Source organism: Parasteatoda tepidariorum, chromosome 8 (genome assembly GCF_043381705.1).
Source record: "Parasteatoda tepidariorum isolate YZ-2023 chromosome 8, CAS_Ptep_4.0, whole genome shotgun sequence".
In the NCBI taxonomy this organism is placed as follows: Eukaryota; Metazoa; Arthropoda; class Arachnida; order Araneae; family Theridiidae; genus Parasteatoda; species Parasteatoda tepidariorum.
In genome coordinates, this window is record NC_092211.1 from 50,266,556 (window position 1) to 50,282,365 (window position 15,810).

Below are 15,810 nucleotides of genomic sequence, written 5' to 3' on the forward strand. Positions count from 1 at the left end.
TAGCCAAAATTTAGCTGCTGCTGTTACACAAACAATAATAAATGTAGAAAAAAAATTTAAATGCCGTGTACGTAGCTTTGTTACTGATAATGCTTCAAATATGGCAAAAATGAGGGACGAATTAAATGCAAAATTTGATATAATATCATATGGCTGTTCAGCTCATTTGCTCAATCTTTTGGCAAAAGATTTGCAAGATTCCATGCCTAATGTAACAGAACATGTTTTACAAGTTATAACATATTTCCGAAATCATCAAATAATTAGAGCTAAATACAATGAGCTTAAAGGTACTGGATTAATTCGGCCAACTGAAGTGCGCTGGAATTCTATGTGTGATTCATTAGAAAGCTACATCAAGAATTGGTCAACTTTCATGCAAGTTTGTGAGGATAATAGGGATGATATCGACACCAATATCAGGTCAAAAGTCATGAATATGGCAATTAAAAGAAATGCAGAAGATATGCTTTTAATGTTAAAACCCATTTCTGTAGCATTAGATAAAATGCAAAAAGATAATTGTAGTTTATCAAATGTTGTCAACATCTGGAAAAATTTAAAGGAAACTCTGAAAGATTCTAATAATAATTGCTGCAAAATTTTTTTTACTAAACGATATGAACAAGCGTTAACACCAGCTCATTTCCTAGCTTACCTCTTGGATCCTAATTCTGAAGTACAATGTTTAACACTAAATGAAAAAGATCAAGCTGTATACTTTGTTAAAGAAAAGTATGGAGAAACCTCCTTATTAAGTATTTTGCTAAAATCTACTTACAACAGAGGAACAGATAATAAAGCTCAAATTGAAAGCCAAAATCTGCCAGATCCTTGTAATCAGCGTATTCAGTGTGATGAAGATTTGACTGCTACTGATACTGACATAAAGATAAAGAAATTCAAGACTACAGATATTAGCCCATTTATTGTGAAAACGCCAACCAATCTTAAAGATACACTAGATTTACAAGTAGCCAAATTCTTTTCTTCTTAATGTTGATAAACCTGTCTGAATCGTAATCTCTACGGTCTCCAACATTATCAGGACTTAATATAATTCCAAATAATTAAGCGGCGTATATAACGGAAATTTACTATAATCGAATAAAAAGTACAGGTTTTGTTCAGAAAAATGTACCACTTTTGCACCCCCTCCAAGATTTAGAGGAATATATATTTTACGGAAGGAAAAAAATCATTCACATAAACAATTTTTTTGCTGAATTCACGATTTTATCGCATTTAGCAATGCTTAATGTGCCCTATTTACTCTTAAAGCCATATTTACTCTTACATTTTCCGCATGGAGAAAATGTGCAATACGAAACATGCATGATCACTGACATGACTAATCTGCCATTATTTGACTTAATTAAAAAAGTGGTTAGCTTATCGTAACAAAAGTACATAACATAACAAAATAACATTAACATATATACATCAAAAACAAATGCATTACCAACTGTTTCATTTTATCAGAAACAGTTGACATTTTTTCTTTGGTCACTATCATAACAAACAAACATTACATTCAATGAAAAAAGTTATACCTAAATATTCCTTTCTCTTTTTGGTGTTTATTGGCTTCAGCACGAAAACATCTGCTTACAGCACAAATCTTTAATGGCAACTCATTAACATCTAATGTCTTTCCAGAAAAAAAAGTAGCCAATGCCATTTCAGAAGTTCCTGATAAACAAACCTTAGGAGCCCACTCATTGTGAATATGATAAACCTAAAAAATTTTTAAACAATAAATATTTTTCACTTACTGAAAGCTTTATTTTGAAAATTAAAACTACCATAAATACAAATTACTGCTGGTTTATAAAGTAAAAACTTAAATCCTTAAGATCTTTAAGAAAGTCATATCTTAAGAGCATTCAATCTATATACCTTGGGCAAAATTTTAAAATTTAGCAAACTTAACCTATTTTATATCAGTTTTAAGCTCAAAGTGTATATTTTGATGTTAAGACATTTTGATTTAGACTAATATTTAATTAATGCTTTCATTTTCAACTGGAAGCTCATGGTTCATTACAATTAAAGAAATATATGAAATTAAGAACTTAACTAAATGCCCTATTTTTAATTAGTTTTACTGCAATTTATTTGTACTGATATCAATCATATGACAAAAAAATAATTTTTGGAAAAATATAATTTTGACAATATAATTTTTTTTTTGTTACATCTATTACAAAAATTAAGTAAAAGTTATATTGTAACAGGGTTGGAGTTTTTGCCGGCAAAAAGGGGTTTCTGCCAGGACAGTGGCAAAAACCTGGTAAAAACCGGCAAAAACTGGTAAAAACCGGCAAAAACCAAATTATCTAAATTGCTGATTAAATATTATTACAAAATACTTGAAACAAATTTAAATCAATCATAAGGAATAATAATTTTGATACATTACATGAAAAAATTATTTTTAACATATTAATAATTAATATACCTAAGGGTAATAATTTTTAAAAGATTGAAAGTTTTTGATCTCTTTTCATTTTAGAATCCTAAAATAAATGTTTTTTTACAAATAAATATTATTATTTGTATAATACTATTATTTATTATAAAAAATTATTATTTGTACAATAATTAACTACACATGTTGATAGATATTTTATGCTTTAAATTATAGTTATATTAATTTAAAATAAGTTCATTTCACTGGAAAAAAGAGAATAATCACAAATTTTCCAATCAATAATGTTTTAAACTACTAAAATGTTACATTATCATTTAATTATGGAATAATAGTTTTGTTAATTTTTTTGTAATTATTTATATTCATAGTATATATTTCAATTTTAGGAATAATTTTGTATCAAAAATGTGTTTTTGTCCTCTCATCTTGGAAAATATAGGTTTTTGCCACTTTTTGCCACTTTGCTTGGCAAAAACCTGTTTTTGCCAGGACGGTTTTTACCGGTATTTACCATGGTTTTTTCCACCTGCGGCAAAATCTTGCCAACCCTGTATTGTAAGATTGTAAGAACTAAGTAATATCTTTTAAAATTTTTTCGGGACTTTTTAATAGGTTAAAAGTCAAGTAATTGTATTTCCAAACAGAATTTTTCAAAAAACTGGTGTTATAGATGTAACACATATTCGTAGTTACGACCTAACAAATCGAGAGCTCATTTTTTTCTTTTTTTAAAAAAGAGACTCCTGTAAATGATAATAACACACATAAATATAATTAAGAGAAACTAATTAATAATATTCCTAAAATAGTTCTTTTTTATAACTATCCCAGTATTCCATTGAACTTTGAATATATAAGACAAGTTTTTTCTTATGATATTTTTCACCAGCAAGCTGATAATATTTAAAAATTAAATTTAAATTAGCAATTAAATATTAATGCAATTTAAATATTAGCAACATTATTTGATGCTCATTAATTATTTTAATCTGAGAACAGAAAACATTATAAATGATATATACAAATGGACACATGCAGCATTATAAATGAATTATAAAATTTTAAATGGAAATATGAATATGCAGTATTGTTTTCACGTAAAATTAATGTGGTTAGGTTAAACATGAAAATTAAAAATTATATTAAAAAATCCAACACAAAGATATGGATTTATCGTTTCTTAAGGGATACAAATAAAATTTTAAGAGAATGTATTTTGTGAAACTGCCGTTTTTCCTAAAGTTGAATTTGTAAAGGAACCGCTAAACGGTAGTAAATTCGGCCTGGACAGACCCCTGGTATTATATAATGTAACAAAATAGTGATATTTATGATAAATATTTCTTAAAACTGTTATAAATTAAATTAAACATACACTAGAACATTTATAAAAGGGCTGGGGAAAAAATTCAAAAATGCAAACAAATTATTGGAAAAATCCTAAGTTATCTTGTCATAATTTACATTCATTTGAATATTTTAAAAATTTCCTTTCAATACTTGAAACTACATGGCTTACTCTAGGTTTGTCTGAACTCACGTTTTTTATACTTTAAATTAGTTATGGAGGGAAAAGAGATTTTGCAATGAAAAGTTTCTCCTGTAGTACGAGGTCCTTTTAAAAGTGCAACATGTTTACTATTTTCAAGAATGCATAAACCAGACATGTCTTCATGTGAATTTCAGTGAGAAATTACTATTTTCAAACAAGATGAGGCACAATGTGCATACTGAACATATTACCACAACAACTGCATAAATCCTACGAGAGATATCACATGCAATGATCTCAGAATGCTGAACACATGACAAAATTGCTGTGCTCACATTTAATAACAATTTATTCTTAGTTTAATTTAAATTTCCTGTATTTTCAAGGTTTTTCCCGTGGAGCAACAACCTTGTGATACTGGGTTTCAAAAACATGCAAATAAAAATCGTGCCATCAGATTTTTAAATTGAGTAAATCACAAAGCGAAGCTTTTTAATCATGTGAATCAATGTTTAATATTATATTTGCGTGATTAAGAATTATGATATTAAAAGATTCCAGTGCAATTCCAAACATTCAAAATGGTAAAAAAATTCGACGAAATGAAATTGGCGGAAGAATCACACCTATGTAAACATCACGGGGGGATTTCAGTATCGCGATCTGTGGCAGAATTATTGCCAAGTCTTGGAAACTTCCGGGCAGAGGCCAGAGAGAAACTGTAAAAAAAAAACATCACAAAAAGGGACAAACTTGAAAGGTATTACTTATAGCTACCCCCGTGCAAATATCTACATGTTTCTTTTTTTAAATTTGCAAATTTCAAATCTATTTGGCACTTTGGCGATTGCAGTTGACGCGACAGATCACGATACGGAAATATCCCCAACATCTCGCTAGCAAGATATAGCAAAAGTTTCAAAATTTCTTTGGATTATAAATTTTTGATTCGTTGAAGTCTGCAAACGAATGGTCTTGAGATACAATGAGAAATACAGGATTTTTGCAGAAAAACCCGCTTACTTTTTAAGCCCAGAAAAATAATTTTAAAAAAAAATATAGAATTTCACGGTACACCCAGAACACAATAGATCTTGATAGAAAATGGGTCGTGGTCGATTTTACATCAGATTTCATTGAACAGATAATTGAAGAACCTTTTAAAAATTCTATTACGGAGAAATTTTTAAAAAAAGTCCAGATGAAAATTTTTCTGGATAGTTAGGGAAGGCTATGATAGCAAAACTCTCAACAAAAAAAAAAAAAGTACAATATCACAGATTTGAGGGAAAAATTTAACTTTTCTAATTTTACCCAATAATAAAGTCAGGAGTCTGTCTAGGTTTTTCTGAGAGGTACTATTTCGTGAAAACTTATGACATAATTCGTGAAAATTAATAAATTATTTATAAAAATCATTACAAAAATATGGATGTATAATTTCTTACGAGATACAATAAGAAAATTTTTAGAAAAAGTATTTCGTGAAACTATGTTTCCTAAAGTTGAATTTGTTAAGGAAGGACATTTGCCCTGGACAGACCTCTGAAATTTAATTGCGAAATTGTATAGAAATTCTCACCCACTGCTTAAATCTATCTGTTGTAACTTATCAGGGCTCTGTCCAGGCTAAATTTACCATTTAGCAGTACCTTCACAAATTCAACTATAAGAAAAATGGTAGTTTCACATAATACTTTTTCTTAAAATTTCATTTTTGTACCCTGTAAGAAATGATAAATCCATATTTTAATGTTGATTTTTTAATTTAATTTTTAATTTTCATAAAATAGGTACCTCTCAGAAAAAAACTAGACAGACTCCTGGTTTCTCTCTTATTACTTAAAACTTTTGTAATCTTAAAATTGTAAATACAGAGAAGAAATTGTGCAAGATATCAAAAATTTTAAATCTTAAATGATACTGTTTAGAATATTAGACAATTTAGGTATAAAACTAAATTAATTTACACACATATAGGAATTAATTTAAATACCTGAGAATGTTTGTTTTCTGTTCGCATTCCACAGTTTTCAAAACATATGGAATCTAATATATCCGGGACGGACATCAACATAAACCCTTTTTTAGTTAGTTTCTCCACAGCATATCTAATTAATGATTGTTCTAGAAGAGCCAAGTCATTTTTCAAAAAGTAACTCTTACTACCACACATTTGTCCTAAATTTTTCGTTCTTAACAAATTCAGTCGCTTAGTAAGATTATCAAAAGTTGAAGGAAAATAAGTAAACGCAGTCTTTGAACCCATTTTATGTAGTACAACTGGCTCTTCTGATCTATTTCTTGCTACTCTCGGATGCATAGCATTTGGGAACCAAAACAATTTGGGTGTTATGGTTTTTTTTAACTCTGCCGCTTTTATAGGATCACTTTGATGTAACTGTTGAAGTCCTTTAAGTACATCTTGTAACTCACAAGGAACTTTTCGTAATATGACATTGGAAGATATTTCCTTCAAATTTGACGGATTACTCAAATAATCCCAGTCAACTGCTCTTTCGGTGAAATTCGAAGATGTACAGAAACATCGCACGCGAATGTTACGAATTAAATCTCTAAATAACATAATAAGAAAAACAGTATAAAATGGTAAACACACTAAATAAAGGACACACTTTTAGAAGTTACGAAACAATCAATTTAACAAGAATAATAACCATTAATAATTAAGCAATACTTTCTACATTACTCAAAATTCCATAGAGCGACGCGGTAGAAACGAGCGCCATAATAGTGCAAGTTGAGTTGAGGAGAAGGAAAAGTGTTTTTTACGCTTTTCTTTTTACGCGTGTGCTACGCCCGACATTGATTCTAAAGAACCGTTTTCATCACACGCGATTCACGCACCTCCGATCCTTTTCTCTTGATGTAAATAAAAATACATTTTTCGACATATTTTGGAAAAGATAATGAAGAAGAAGAAAAAATCGTTTCACTATTAACTACCGGGCACGAAAAGTTATTCCTAAGTCCTACATGAATAAAATTTATATGGAAAACGTGGTAGTACCAGTGCGCAAAAAGTAAACTTATTACCCTGAATAACTTTTTATCTAATGATCATATCTTCACTTTCTGGATCTCAATCTTAGTGGTTCTAGGGGTGACCTGAAATATACGAATTAGTTAGTGCTTTTAGTAAGTTTTTCTATCTTATTTCGTAATTTATAATATCATTTGCTCCAATTAAGTAGCATATTTGAGGTTAGCTATTAAGATTGAGTCCTAAAACGTAAAGATCCGATCTTCAAATCAAATGTTATTCAAGGAGGTTCATTTTTTTTTCTTCAGATCTGTAATTCAGAGAATTCGTTTTTTTCTCTTCACACTGAACATATTTATCTGTACTGTAATACATACATTCGTTCATATACGTTCAGTTATCACTGCGATAATACACATTGTAAAATTGAACCCAATTGAAAGAAATTAAGTTTGGACATGCTTACAGCAGAAGATTTTTACTTTATATTATTTATAACAAACTTTTACTTAAGCAATTTTATGGAAATCTTTAAATATCTTTCAAAAGAGTCAAGCAACACAATGTCCTGAGATAGAGATGGTGCTTTTAAAAGATATGTGTTGTGGCACTCTTAGTTTAAAGCCCATCCACCACGACAAGGTGGTGCCACAGCGGACAGGAAAAAAATCAGTTTCCAATTGTCCTTAGGCCAAAAACCGTAGAAAAAGCAAAAGTGAAATTGGTTTTTAATTGTCCTTAGGCCAAAAACCATAGAAAAAGCTAAAATTAAGCAAGTTCAAAGTTAATCAAGGACGGCTTTGCTATATTGCATAAACCGCCTAGAGTTGTCAAAATATGATAGCCCAAAGATTTTCCTGCACTCATTTCTGTTAAATAAGTGGGAGGCCATGTTGACTTCAAAATTCTATATGATTTTATTCTGCGAATACATCGCTCAATGTGAACTCTAGCTTTAGAAATAATCCTTGAATGAGAAACCTCACGACCAGACAACTGACTTTTGCCTGTGGTAAAAGCAGGGACAACAATTCTAGCACCCTTCAAACCAACAACTTCCTCAATTCTGAACCCTCTGTCGGCTAGTATCTTGTCCCCACTTTTAACCAAATTCAAGAAGCCAGAGTCAATTGTTATTTCTTTGTCAGAGTGTCTTCCTCCATACAATTTTGACAAAAATATTATGCCGCCATCAGGGCTACAAGCAATCAAAAATTTAACGGTATTATGATGCTTGTAATTGGAGTAGGTCTGACTCCGAGCATCTAAATTACGAGGAGTGTCAATGAAGATATCAGAACAGTCGATGACACAAACAACATTTTGAAAAAATTTATGTCGAAAACATTGAGGCATGACTTTAGGCCCGTGAGATGGCCAGGCAATGCAAGAAGATAGAGAGACAGACATCTTTTCTACCCACTCTCTAAATATTCGGCTCACAGTTGCAGAACCAACTCCAAACCTATAAGCAAGATCTTGGTTTAAAAGACCAAGCCTTAGTTTCATGAAGACGATGAGCAACTGAGACTCGGAAGAAAGCTTTGTCTTTACGGCTGGTTTCCACCCAGTGGTCAACCACTGCAATAGAGCACGAAATAAAACAATGCTTTTTAGTTTCGTGAAAAAGTTCACCTGTTTGTCAGAGCTTAAAACATCTGAGGAAGATTTTCTCGACTTTTCACACTGAAAAACCTTCCTTCTTAAGTTGAGGGTTGTTTCTTGACTGTCACCTATATCTTTTTCTAACTTGTCAATATCCATCATGGATAATTCGGTCATTGTTGAAATTGATCTTGTGGCAGCCACAGAACTATCAGCTTGATCTGTATAAAAATAATAATATGTATTCCTTAAAAAATAAAAAATCAGGGATCCAAAAAACAGTGGATAATTTTGCCTTGTTTCTTCAGACCATAGACCATTTTGAACAGGAACGATTGGGGCAAAGTACAGAAATTCAAGACATTCTTAAAGTTGAATAGAGGGCATGGTATGGATCATTGTTTCACAAGTGTAATGGCATGGGATCATTAGTTTACAAGAGGAAAATGCGTTACACATGCTTATTAGTGAATAAGCCTGCATATTGCATTTTCCCTTTGGTGGACGGGTAATAAAAAAAATTCATTTCTATACTTGACTGTATAAATATAATAATGCAAAAAAGTGGAAATACAATTAGAATAAGGAAATTGATAATTCTTAATTAATAATTAAGTAGGAATAATTAGCTGTACAGNTCTTGACTGTCACCTATATCTTTTTCCAACTTGTCAATATCCATCATGGATAGTTCGGCCATCGTTGAAATTGATTTTGTGGCAGCCACAGAACTATCAGCTTGATCTGTATGAAAATAATAATATGTATTCCTTAAAAATAAAAAACATTTTTGAAAGTAAAGTACAGAACTTTTTATCAGGGATCCAAAAAACAGTGGAAAATTTTGCCTTGTTTCTCCGCCATTTTGAACAGGAACGATTGGGGCCAAGTACAGAAATTCAAGACATTCTTAAAGTTGAATAGAGGGCATGGTATGAATCATTGATTCACAAGTGTAATGGCATGGGATCATTAGTTTACAAGAGGAAAATGCGTTACACATGCTTATTAGTGAATAAGCCTGCATATTGCATTTTCCCTTTGGTGGACGGGCAATAAAAAAAATTCATTGCTATACTTGACTGTATAAATATAATAATGCAAAAAAGTGGAAATACAATTAGAATAAGGAAATCGATAATTCTTAATTAATAATTAAGTAGGAATAATTAGCTGTACAGTAGTAAACGTTTAAGCTAGTTTTCAGAAAAAACGTTGCTCGCCATTTTGAATTGGAAAGACTGAGTTTTGCTTAAAGCTGAGTAGATGGAAAGGTAGAGAGGTTAACCTCTATTCAAAGTGACCAAGTTCGAAAATCCAAGTAACCCATGAAATTCGAAAATTACATACATAGTTTTTCTCTAACAATATTTTCATTTTATTATACTTATAATTAAAAAACATGTTTGCAAACCTATGTCGATTGAATATAATTCTGCAATATGCAACAGCCAAATAGAGTAAATTTTGCTTGTTGGTTCTTAGTACATTATCTCAAACTCCTAAATATATTTATGGTAAAAACATATTTACGGATTTTGATAAAGTTCTAGGATATTGTAGAATATTTTTAATTAAGTTACACATAAATTAAATGTGTTAACTTTAAGAATAAATTCAAATCTAAAATAAGTGTTAAAGAACAATACTTAACCCATTAACTGTTGACTATTAAGTTCAGAGTACAATCTGCTTACGATCTTACAAAGTAAACCAGTTTCTCACATGCTATTACTGGCAATTCTCGGCGTGGTGATTTTTGACGAAGTAGTGTTCGTTAAAAAGTTAATCAGGAAAATTTAGTTATTGGCACAGACAGGGCATTATGTCTAACACAAATTTAATGAGAGATAACTCAAAATTAAAAGCTTATCAGACACATGATGCAACTATCCCAAGATTAGAAATTTAACTACATAACAATACAAAAGTGTTCATTAATTTATCATAGAGCACTTTATTCTTAATATCAAGCAAATAAAACCTTGTCACAAACATTTACAAAAAAAAAAAAATCATTGTTTACCTTTAGACACTCCACGCCTTACAGTTCTTTCAACCCTCTGCACACTTCCTGAAGCCAAAGAACTTTTATGATGAAAGACTGATGGCACATAATCAGGATGATTGGGATCATCAGATTTATTTCTTAATAATTTTAAAAAACAAAATAAATTATCTATACATAACATCTAATTATATTTAAGCTTTGCAACTGTCCAAAATTTATCAAATAACAGCTAGTTGGTTATTCAGTCACCAAATTATTAAATACTACCATCCTATGGTTGCTTAAACCATTGGGGTATATATCATTTCAATGGGTTAATTTCAAATACCGATTTTATTATCACTGTTTTGAATTAAATTTTAAAAACAATAAAATTTTCAGTTTTGCTAATGCTTTGCAAATTACAAATCTTCCACTGTCTTCCACAGAAACGACTGACCAGTAAAATAGCAAGTCACAAGTAAAAAAATATATAATAAAATAGCCAAAAACAAAGTAATAGTCACCAGTAAACTTTTTTACACAAAATTGTAGATGTAAATGGTAGTTGCTAATGTGTAACCAATTTACAAAGAACACTACCTTTCCATTTGAACTTGTAAACCAAACCTCAAACATATACTAATTTTTAGAAAAAATTAAATATTTCCTGAAACACTAACAACAAAACACAGATTTATAAAAATACTTATCACACTTTGACTTATTCTAGGTAAAAAAAACTTTTTGTTTCCAGCAAACTAGTCACTCTGCTTTATTTTTATTCCTCAATCTATGTGATTTACTACACATGCATACAAAAATTGTAACTGTTCCACAACAATTAGCAAAAGGTTGTTTTGAGCAAATGCTCTCAAATTAGTAGTAGACTGACGTTAACGATTAGCTAAGAGGCATGCAAATGATAGATTTTTCAAGACATAAGACATTACATTGTTCAGAGGCAAACAGAAAACGAATATCTAGAAGAATGCTTACAATGAGGACTTAATAACATTAAAATGTCTTTCTATAGAATTGTCATACAATACATATTTAGAATGCAGCACATAGAAAGAAATATTTCATAACAACGAATCAAGTATAATGCATTTTGTACATCTGAAAAGTGTTCTTACCGCTAATAAAATGGCTACTACATATTCGAGAGTATACTGTGAAAGTTCAATCCTTCCGTCCACTGTGCCTTCAGAATCGGATCTTTAGGGAATCGGATCATCTTGATTTCTGATAACAAATTTGTGCCAAATCTCCTAGAGCATCCTACAGCGACACAACAAGAGCCACTTCGAGTTTTAGAATTCATTGTAAACTAAGTAATAAGTATTCAAATAACACGTTTGCAAGAAACTTAAAACACACTGATCACGTTGTGAGCCAAATGGCTTTAAAATACACCAGAAACAGTATCCCGGAAGTATAAGCGGCATACAGCTTGCAGCGCTCCCTAGTGTAAAAAACACCATCCATAGGTACTTTATTTACGTCGCACTAAAGGTTCACTATGGTCTATTGGCGATTCAGTGGGAAACATCCCTAAAGATGATCTGAAGATATGTTATCCCAATTTTGATCCTCTGCAGAGAGGATGGTTCCTCCGATCTGGCAGCTTAACGGTCTGTGCACGAAGTCGAGCACTTTGCGACAGAGCAGTGTAACGAGGACCGATACCACGCGCGTATAAGAAGTTCCTACTAGGGATGACACAGTTAGCGAACATTTTTATTAGCTTTGAAGGAGTGCTCCCTCAAATAATCGCCAAACAGCTGTACGTTCATGTTTTTGTTTTGTTTTCGGTATACAGTAGAGCGCCGATTATCCGAACGTCCAATTCTCCGAACCATGTCCGAATTCACCTTTTTTTTTTTTAAAGTTTAGAATACTTTTTAATTTATTGACAATTTTTCTAAATTTAGAAGAAAAAATAATATCCACTACATCTGAAGACCATATCTTCCAAGAATGCGAACTTCAATTTGACAGTCTACAATGGTTGAAATGAGGAAGTAACTTTTGAACAGATGTGTGAGAAGTTCTACAATTGGGGGATGGGTACTTGTCCCTTATGGTTAATGATTACAGTGCTTGGAATCTTAAATCTTGGAATAAAATTCTTAACAAAGAAATAAACGAAACTGAAGTTTCTGAACCAGTAGATCTTCCCGATGAAAAGATGCCAGGTTATACAGCAGAAGAAATTGAAGACTGGTGTCGAGGCTTTGAAAACGAACCAGGATTTTAAATTTTAAACGATGATGAAATTTTGAATGAAAATCGGAACTCCACAGACGAAGAGGAAGAAGTAGGTGATCAAATTCAAGATAGTGGACCTTCTCATACAGAAGCATGCAATTCATTTGATATTGCAATGAATTGGCTAAAACGTCAAAATGATGTTGATCTAGTTCAGTTGATTTATTTAAAAAAAGTCTTGCTTTATTTCTTTTGCAACGGAAAATAAAGAAAAATTTGGTAAAATCATTAATTGATAAAAAAAATTTATGAAAAGCTGAAGTATGATAAAAATAATTCAAAATGATAAAAATAAATCAAAATGATAAAAATAAATCAAAATAATAAATAAAAATATTTAAAAATTGAAAAAAAAAATTTTAAACACACCAGAGCTATTTTAGATAGTGCCAGCAGATCTCGTCCAAATGGGACAACTTTTCTGCAAGTGCGTGTTATTTAACTGTATTATACAACTCCAATTCAAAATATTAGAATAACCAAAAAAGGCATTGTATTATCTTATAAAATGCGTGATATCTTTAAAAATAAACAACGGTGGCGAACGGAAAAATTATTAACCGTCCACAATTAGTTGACGTATGATATTATTGTTCACACGCGCCTAAAGAAGTATTAGAGATTTTATAAAAAAATATTGAAATTTTTCAAAATATTAAAATATTTCCAGAGGCTATTCAAAATATTAGAATATCTGTAAAATTGTGTGATTGGTCAACGTTAATCATAAAATTTGCATAAGTTGCGCCACTGTAGACCTAGTACGCGTATAAAGGCTCGTTTGAAAATCAGATTTAGTTAGTTGGGAGTTAAAATGGGTCGAACAAAAGACATACCGGACACTACCAAGACAGCGATTGTGACTCTACGCAATGAGGGAATTAGTCAACAAATGATTGCCAAAAAAGTGAATTGCTCTCGAAGAACTGTAAGTAAAATTTTAAAAGATTATTCTACAAATCAAAGTTTTAAAAATAATTGCTTAAATAGTGGTCGTAAACGAATAACCACACTGAGACAAGACAGAATGCTGAAACGTGTCGTCACTAAAAATCGCTTCAAGAGCTTGAGATTCATAAGTAGAAAGTGGAGAGAACAAGGAGTGGATGCCTCAACATCTACCACACTACGACGACTCCACGAACTTGATTTTCAATCACGTTTGCCCAAGAAAAAGCCGCTACTTACACGCCAGCAAAAACGAGCCAGAGTGAGGTGGTGCAAAGACAGATTGCAATGGGGTATTCAGGACTGGAATAACGTACTTTTTAGCGATGAATCGATGTTTTGCGTTTCCCACGGTCATCAGGGTGTCCGTGTTTGGTGTTGCAAGCAGGAAGCTTTTACCACAGATATTTTGAACCACTGTGAAAATTATTCTAATCTTTAGAATTTTTAGAAAAAATTCATTGTAAAAACTTTTGCAATATCATAATAATTTATTTATGTTATGTTCATCTACAAAACATGTAGAATGTGATAACACAGTTCAAAATTCTCAGGTATCCATTTTTACCAAAATAAATGCATATCTCAAACCACTATGTGCTTTATTTATCATTATTCTAATATTTTGAATTGGAGTTGTAATTGCTATTATTCATATTTGAATAGGCCCTGCTGTGGAATGATTGTAAAGACACGGTTTCTAGTCGAACAGTGAAGTCAAGCATCACTGGCTGCTGTCTGTAAGCTGGTGGGTGACCACTTAGATCAGCCTGCGTAGGGACCGAGGGTGCGGTGCGTGGAATCAGTCCTCGTTAAAGTGTTCGACAGTAAAGTGCTCGACTTATATATAAAGAGTATAAAAATAATTCTTGACACGTATAAAGCAATAACTAAATGATTAGGTGCAGTATTTTGAATAAATAGGATTTTCAAAGTAATCATTTTTTGCTACTAACAAGTTTTGTACTTTGTTTATTAATTATTTCAAAAAAAAAAATCCTCCTTGTTATAGCACCGATATAATCGGTTGCCTCTGTTAACTGCATGGTGCTTACACATTTTGTTTTGTTTATGAAAATGTTCAGATAGTTTTTTTAAAAGTCAGTTTATGAAAAATTATATTTTATTACCTTTAAAATCACTACAATATTTTCATAACTTTCATTAAATGTATTTAGAGTAGTAAACTTCTACTCGCTTCGCTTACTCACTCAATTCAAATTAATAATTTCACAGTAACTTTTAATCGTTAAGAGCGAAACGATAATTGCATTAAAGTTAACAATTGTTAATTTGAAAGATTCCGAATTTTATTTTATTGTATAGCAGAGATTTTTTTTCCTATTCTATTCTGATTAATTAAACTTAATGATTTTGCTCAATTACTATTTAAAAATTTTTTTTTACTATCTCATTTTGTTATAACATTCTTTAAATATTTTTCAACAAAAATATTATTTAGTTATAATGCGAAAAGTTAATACTTATTAATGCTTTAAAATTTTTAGCAGCTATTTTGTACTAATTATTTTTTTGCANCAAAAATAAATTACGTGGACAACGATTTTCGACCCCCGAAGAAGCGGTTGATGCATTCAAAACGCATGTTTTGGAGTTAGCTCAATCGGACTGGAAAAAGTGCTTTAAAAATTGGTTCAAACGTATGCAAAAGTGTATTGATCATCATGGGGAATATTTTTAAAAACAATAAAACCAATTTCGATCCTACATATTTGTTTTTTCATTATTAGGCCAAAAATATAAATAGCAACCCTCGTAGAATTTAATAATTATTTCATTTTATATTTATTAAAAGGTAGATAAATAACTTCGTCATAAAGTTTTACATAGTATGGTAACATTATGCGATTGCTCTATATTAAAAAAAAGAACCCAACCAATTTAGTTACATTAATAGTTTTTAGACTTAATAGGCATTCATTGATCTAAAGCTGACAGCTCTTGATGAAGGTCATATTTTATCTTTTTTACATATTGACAAATTTCATGTTTATTTACTGATCATTTCTTTGAAGCATTCTTTAAATAGCAGGAATAAAAAA

General features: G+C 30.9%; 3 protein-coding genes across 4 annotated transcripts in view; 1 reads left to right on the forward strand and 2 right to left on the reverse strand.

Moving 5' to 3' along the window:
• The window catches only part of LOC107448467 (serine--tRNA ligase, mitochondrial), a 19,350-nt gene extending 12,612 nt beyond the window's left edge, over positions 1 to 6,738 (reverse strand). Inside the window, exons 1-2 of one of the 2 annotated variants that reach the window (XM_043053962.2) lie at positions 5,923 to 6,734; positions 1,554 to 1,738 (exon numbers count right to left, since the gene is read on the reverse strand). In XM_043053962.2, coding sequence (XP_042909896.1) covers positions 1,554 to 1,738; positions 5,923 to 6,513 — 776 coding nt within the window. In that variant the 5' untranslated portion in view covers positions 6,514 to 6,734. Of the gene's footprint in view, positions 1 to 1,553; positions 1,739 to 5,922 lie in introns of both variants that reach the window. The other variant, XM_043053963.2, reaches the window with a different exon arrangement.
• A 960-nt stretch (positions 6,739 to 7,698) lies between these two features.
• LOC110282200 (uncharacterized) lies at positions 7,699 to 8,712 on the reverse strand. Its single transcript, XM_021145121.2, has one exon. It carries the CDS (start codon positions 8,710 to 8,712, stop codon positions 7,699 to 7,701), a length of 1,014 nt encoding a protein of 337 aa, XP_021000780.2.
• A 4,901-nt stretch (positions 8,713 to 13,613) lies between these two features.
• Positions 13,614 to 14,189, forward strand: LOC139426135 (uncharacterized). Its single transcript, XM_071183895.1, has one exon. It carries the CDS (start codon positions 13,614 to 13,616, stop codon positions 14,187 to 14,189), a length of 576 nt encoding a protein of 191 aa, XP_071039996.1.
• Positions 14,190 to 15,810: the final 1,621 nt, after the last annotated feature.

Bases quoted from the DNA above. Each gene is read 5' to 3' on its own strand.
- LOC110282200 (XM_021145121.2), bottom strand. From the start codon at position 8,712: ATGACCGAATTATCCATGATGGATATTGACAAGTTAGAAAAAGATATA.
- LOC139426135 (XM_071183895.1), top strand. From the start codon at position 13,614: ATGGGTCGAACAAAAGACATACCGGACACTACCAAGACAGCGATTGTG.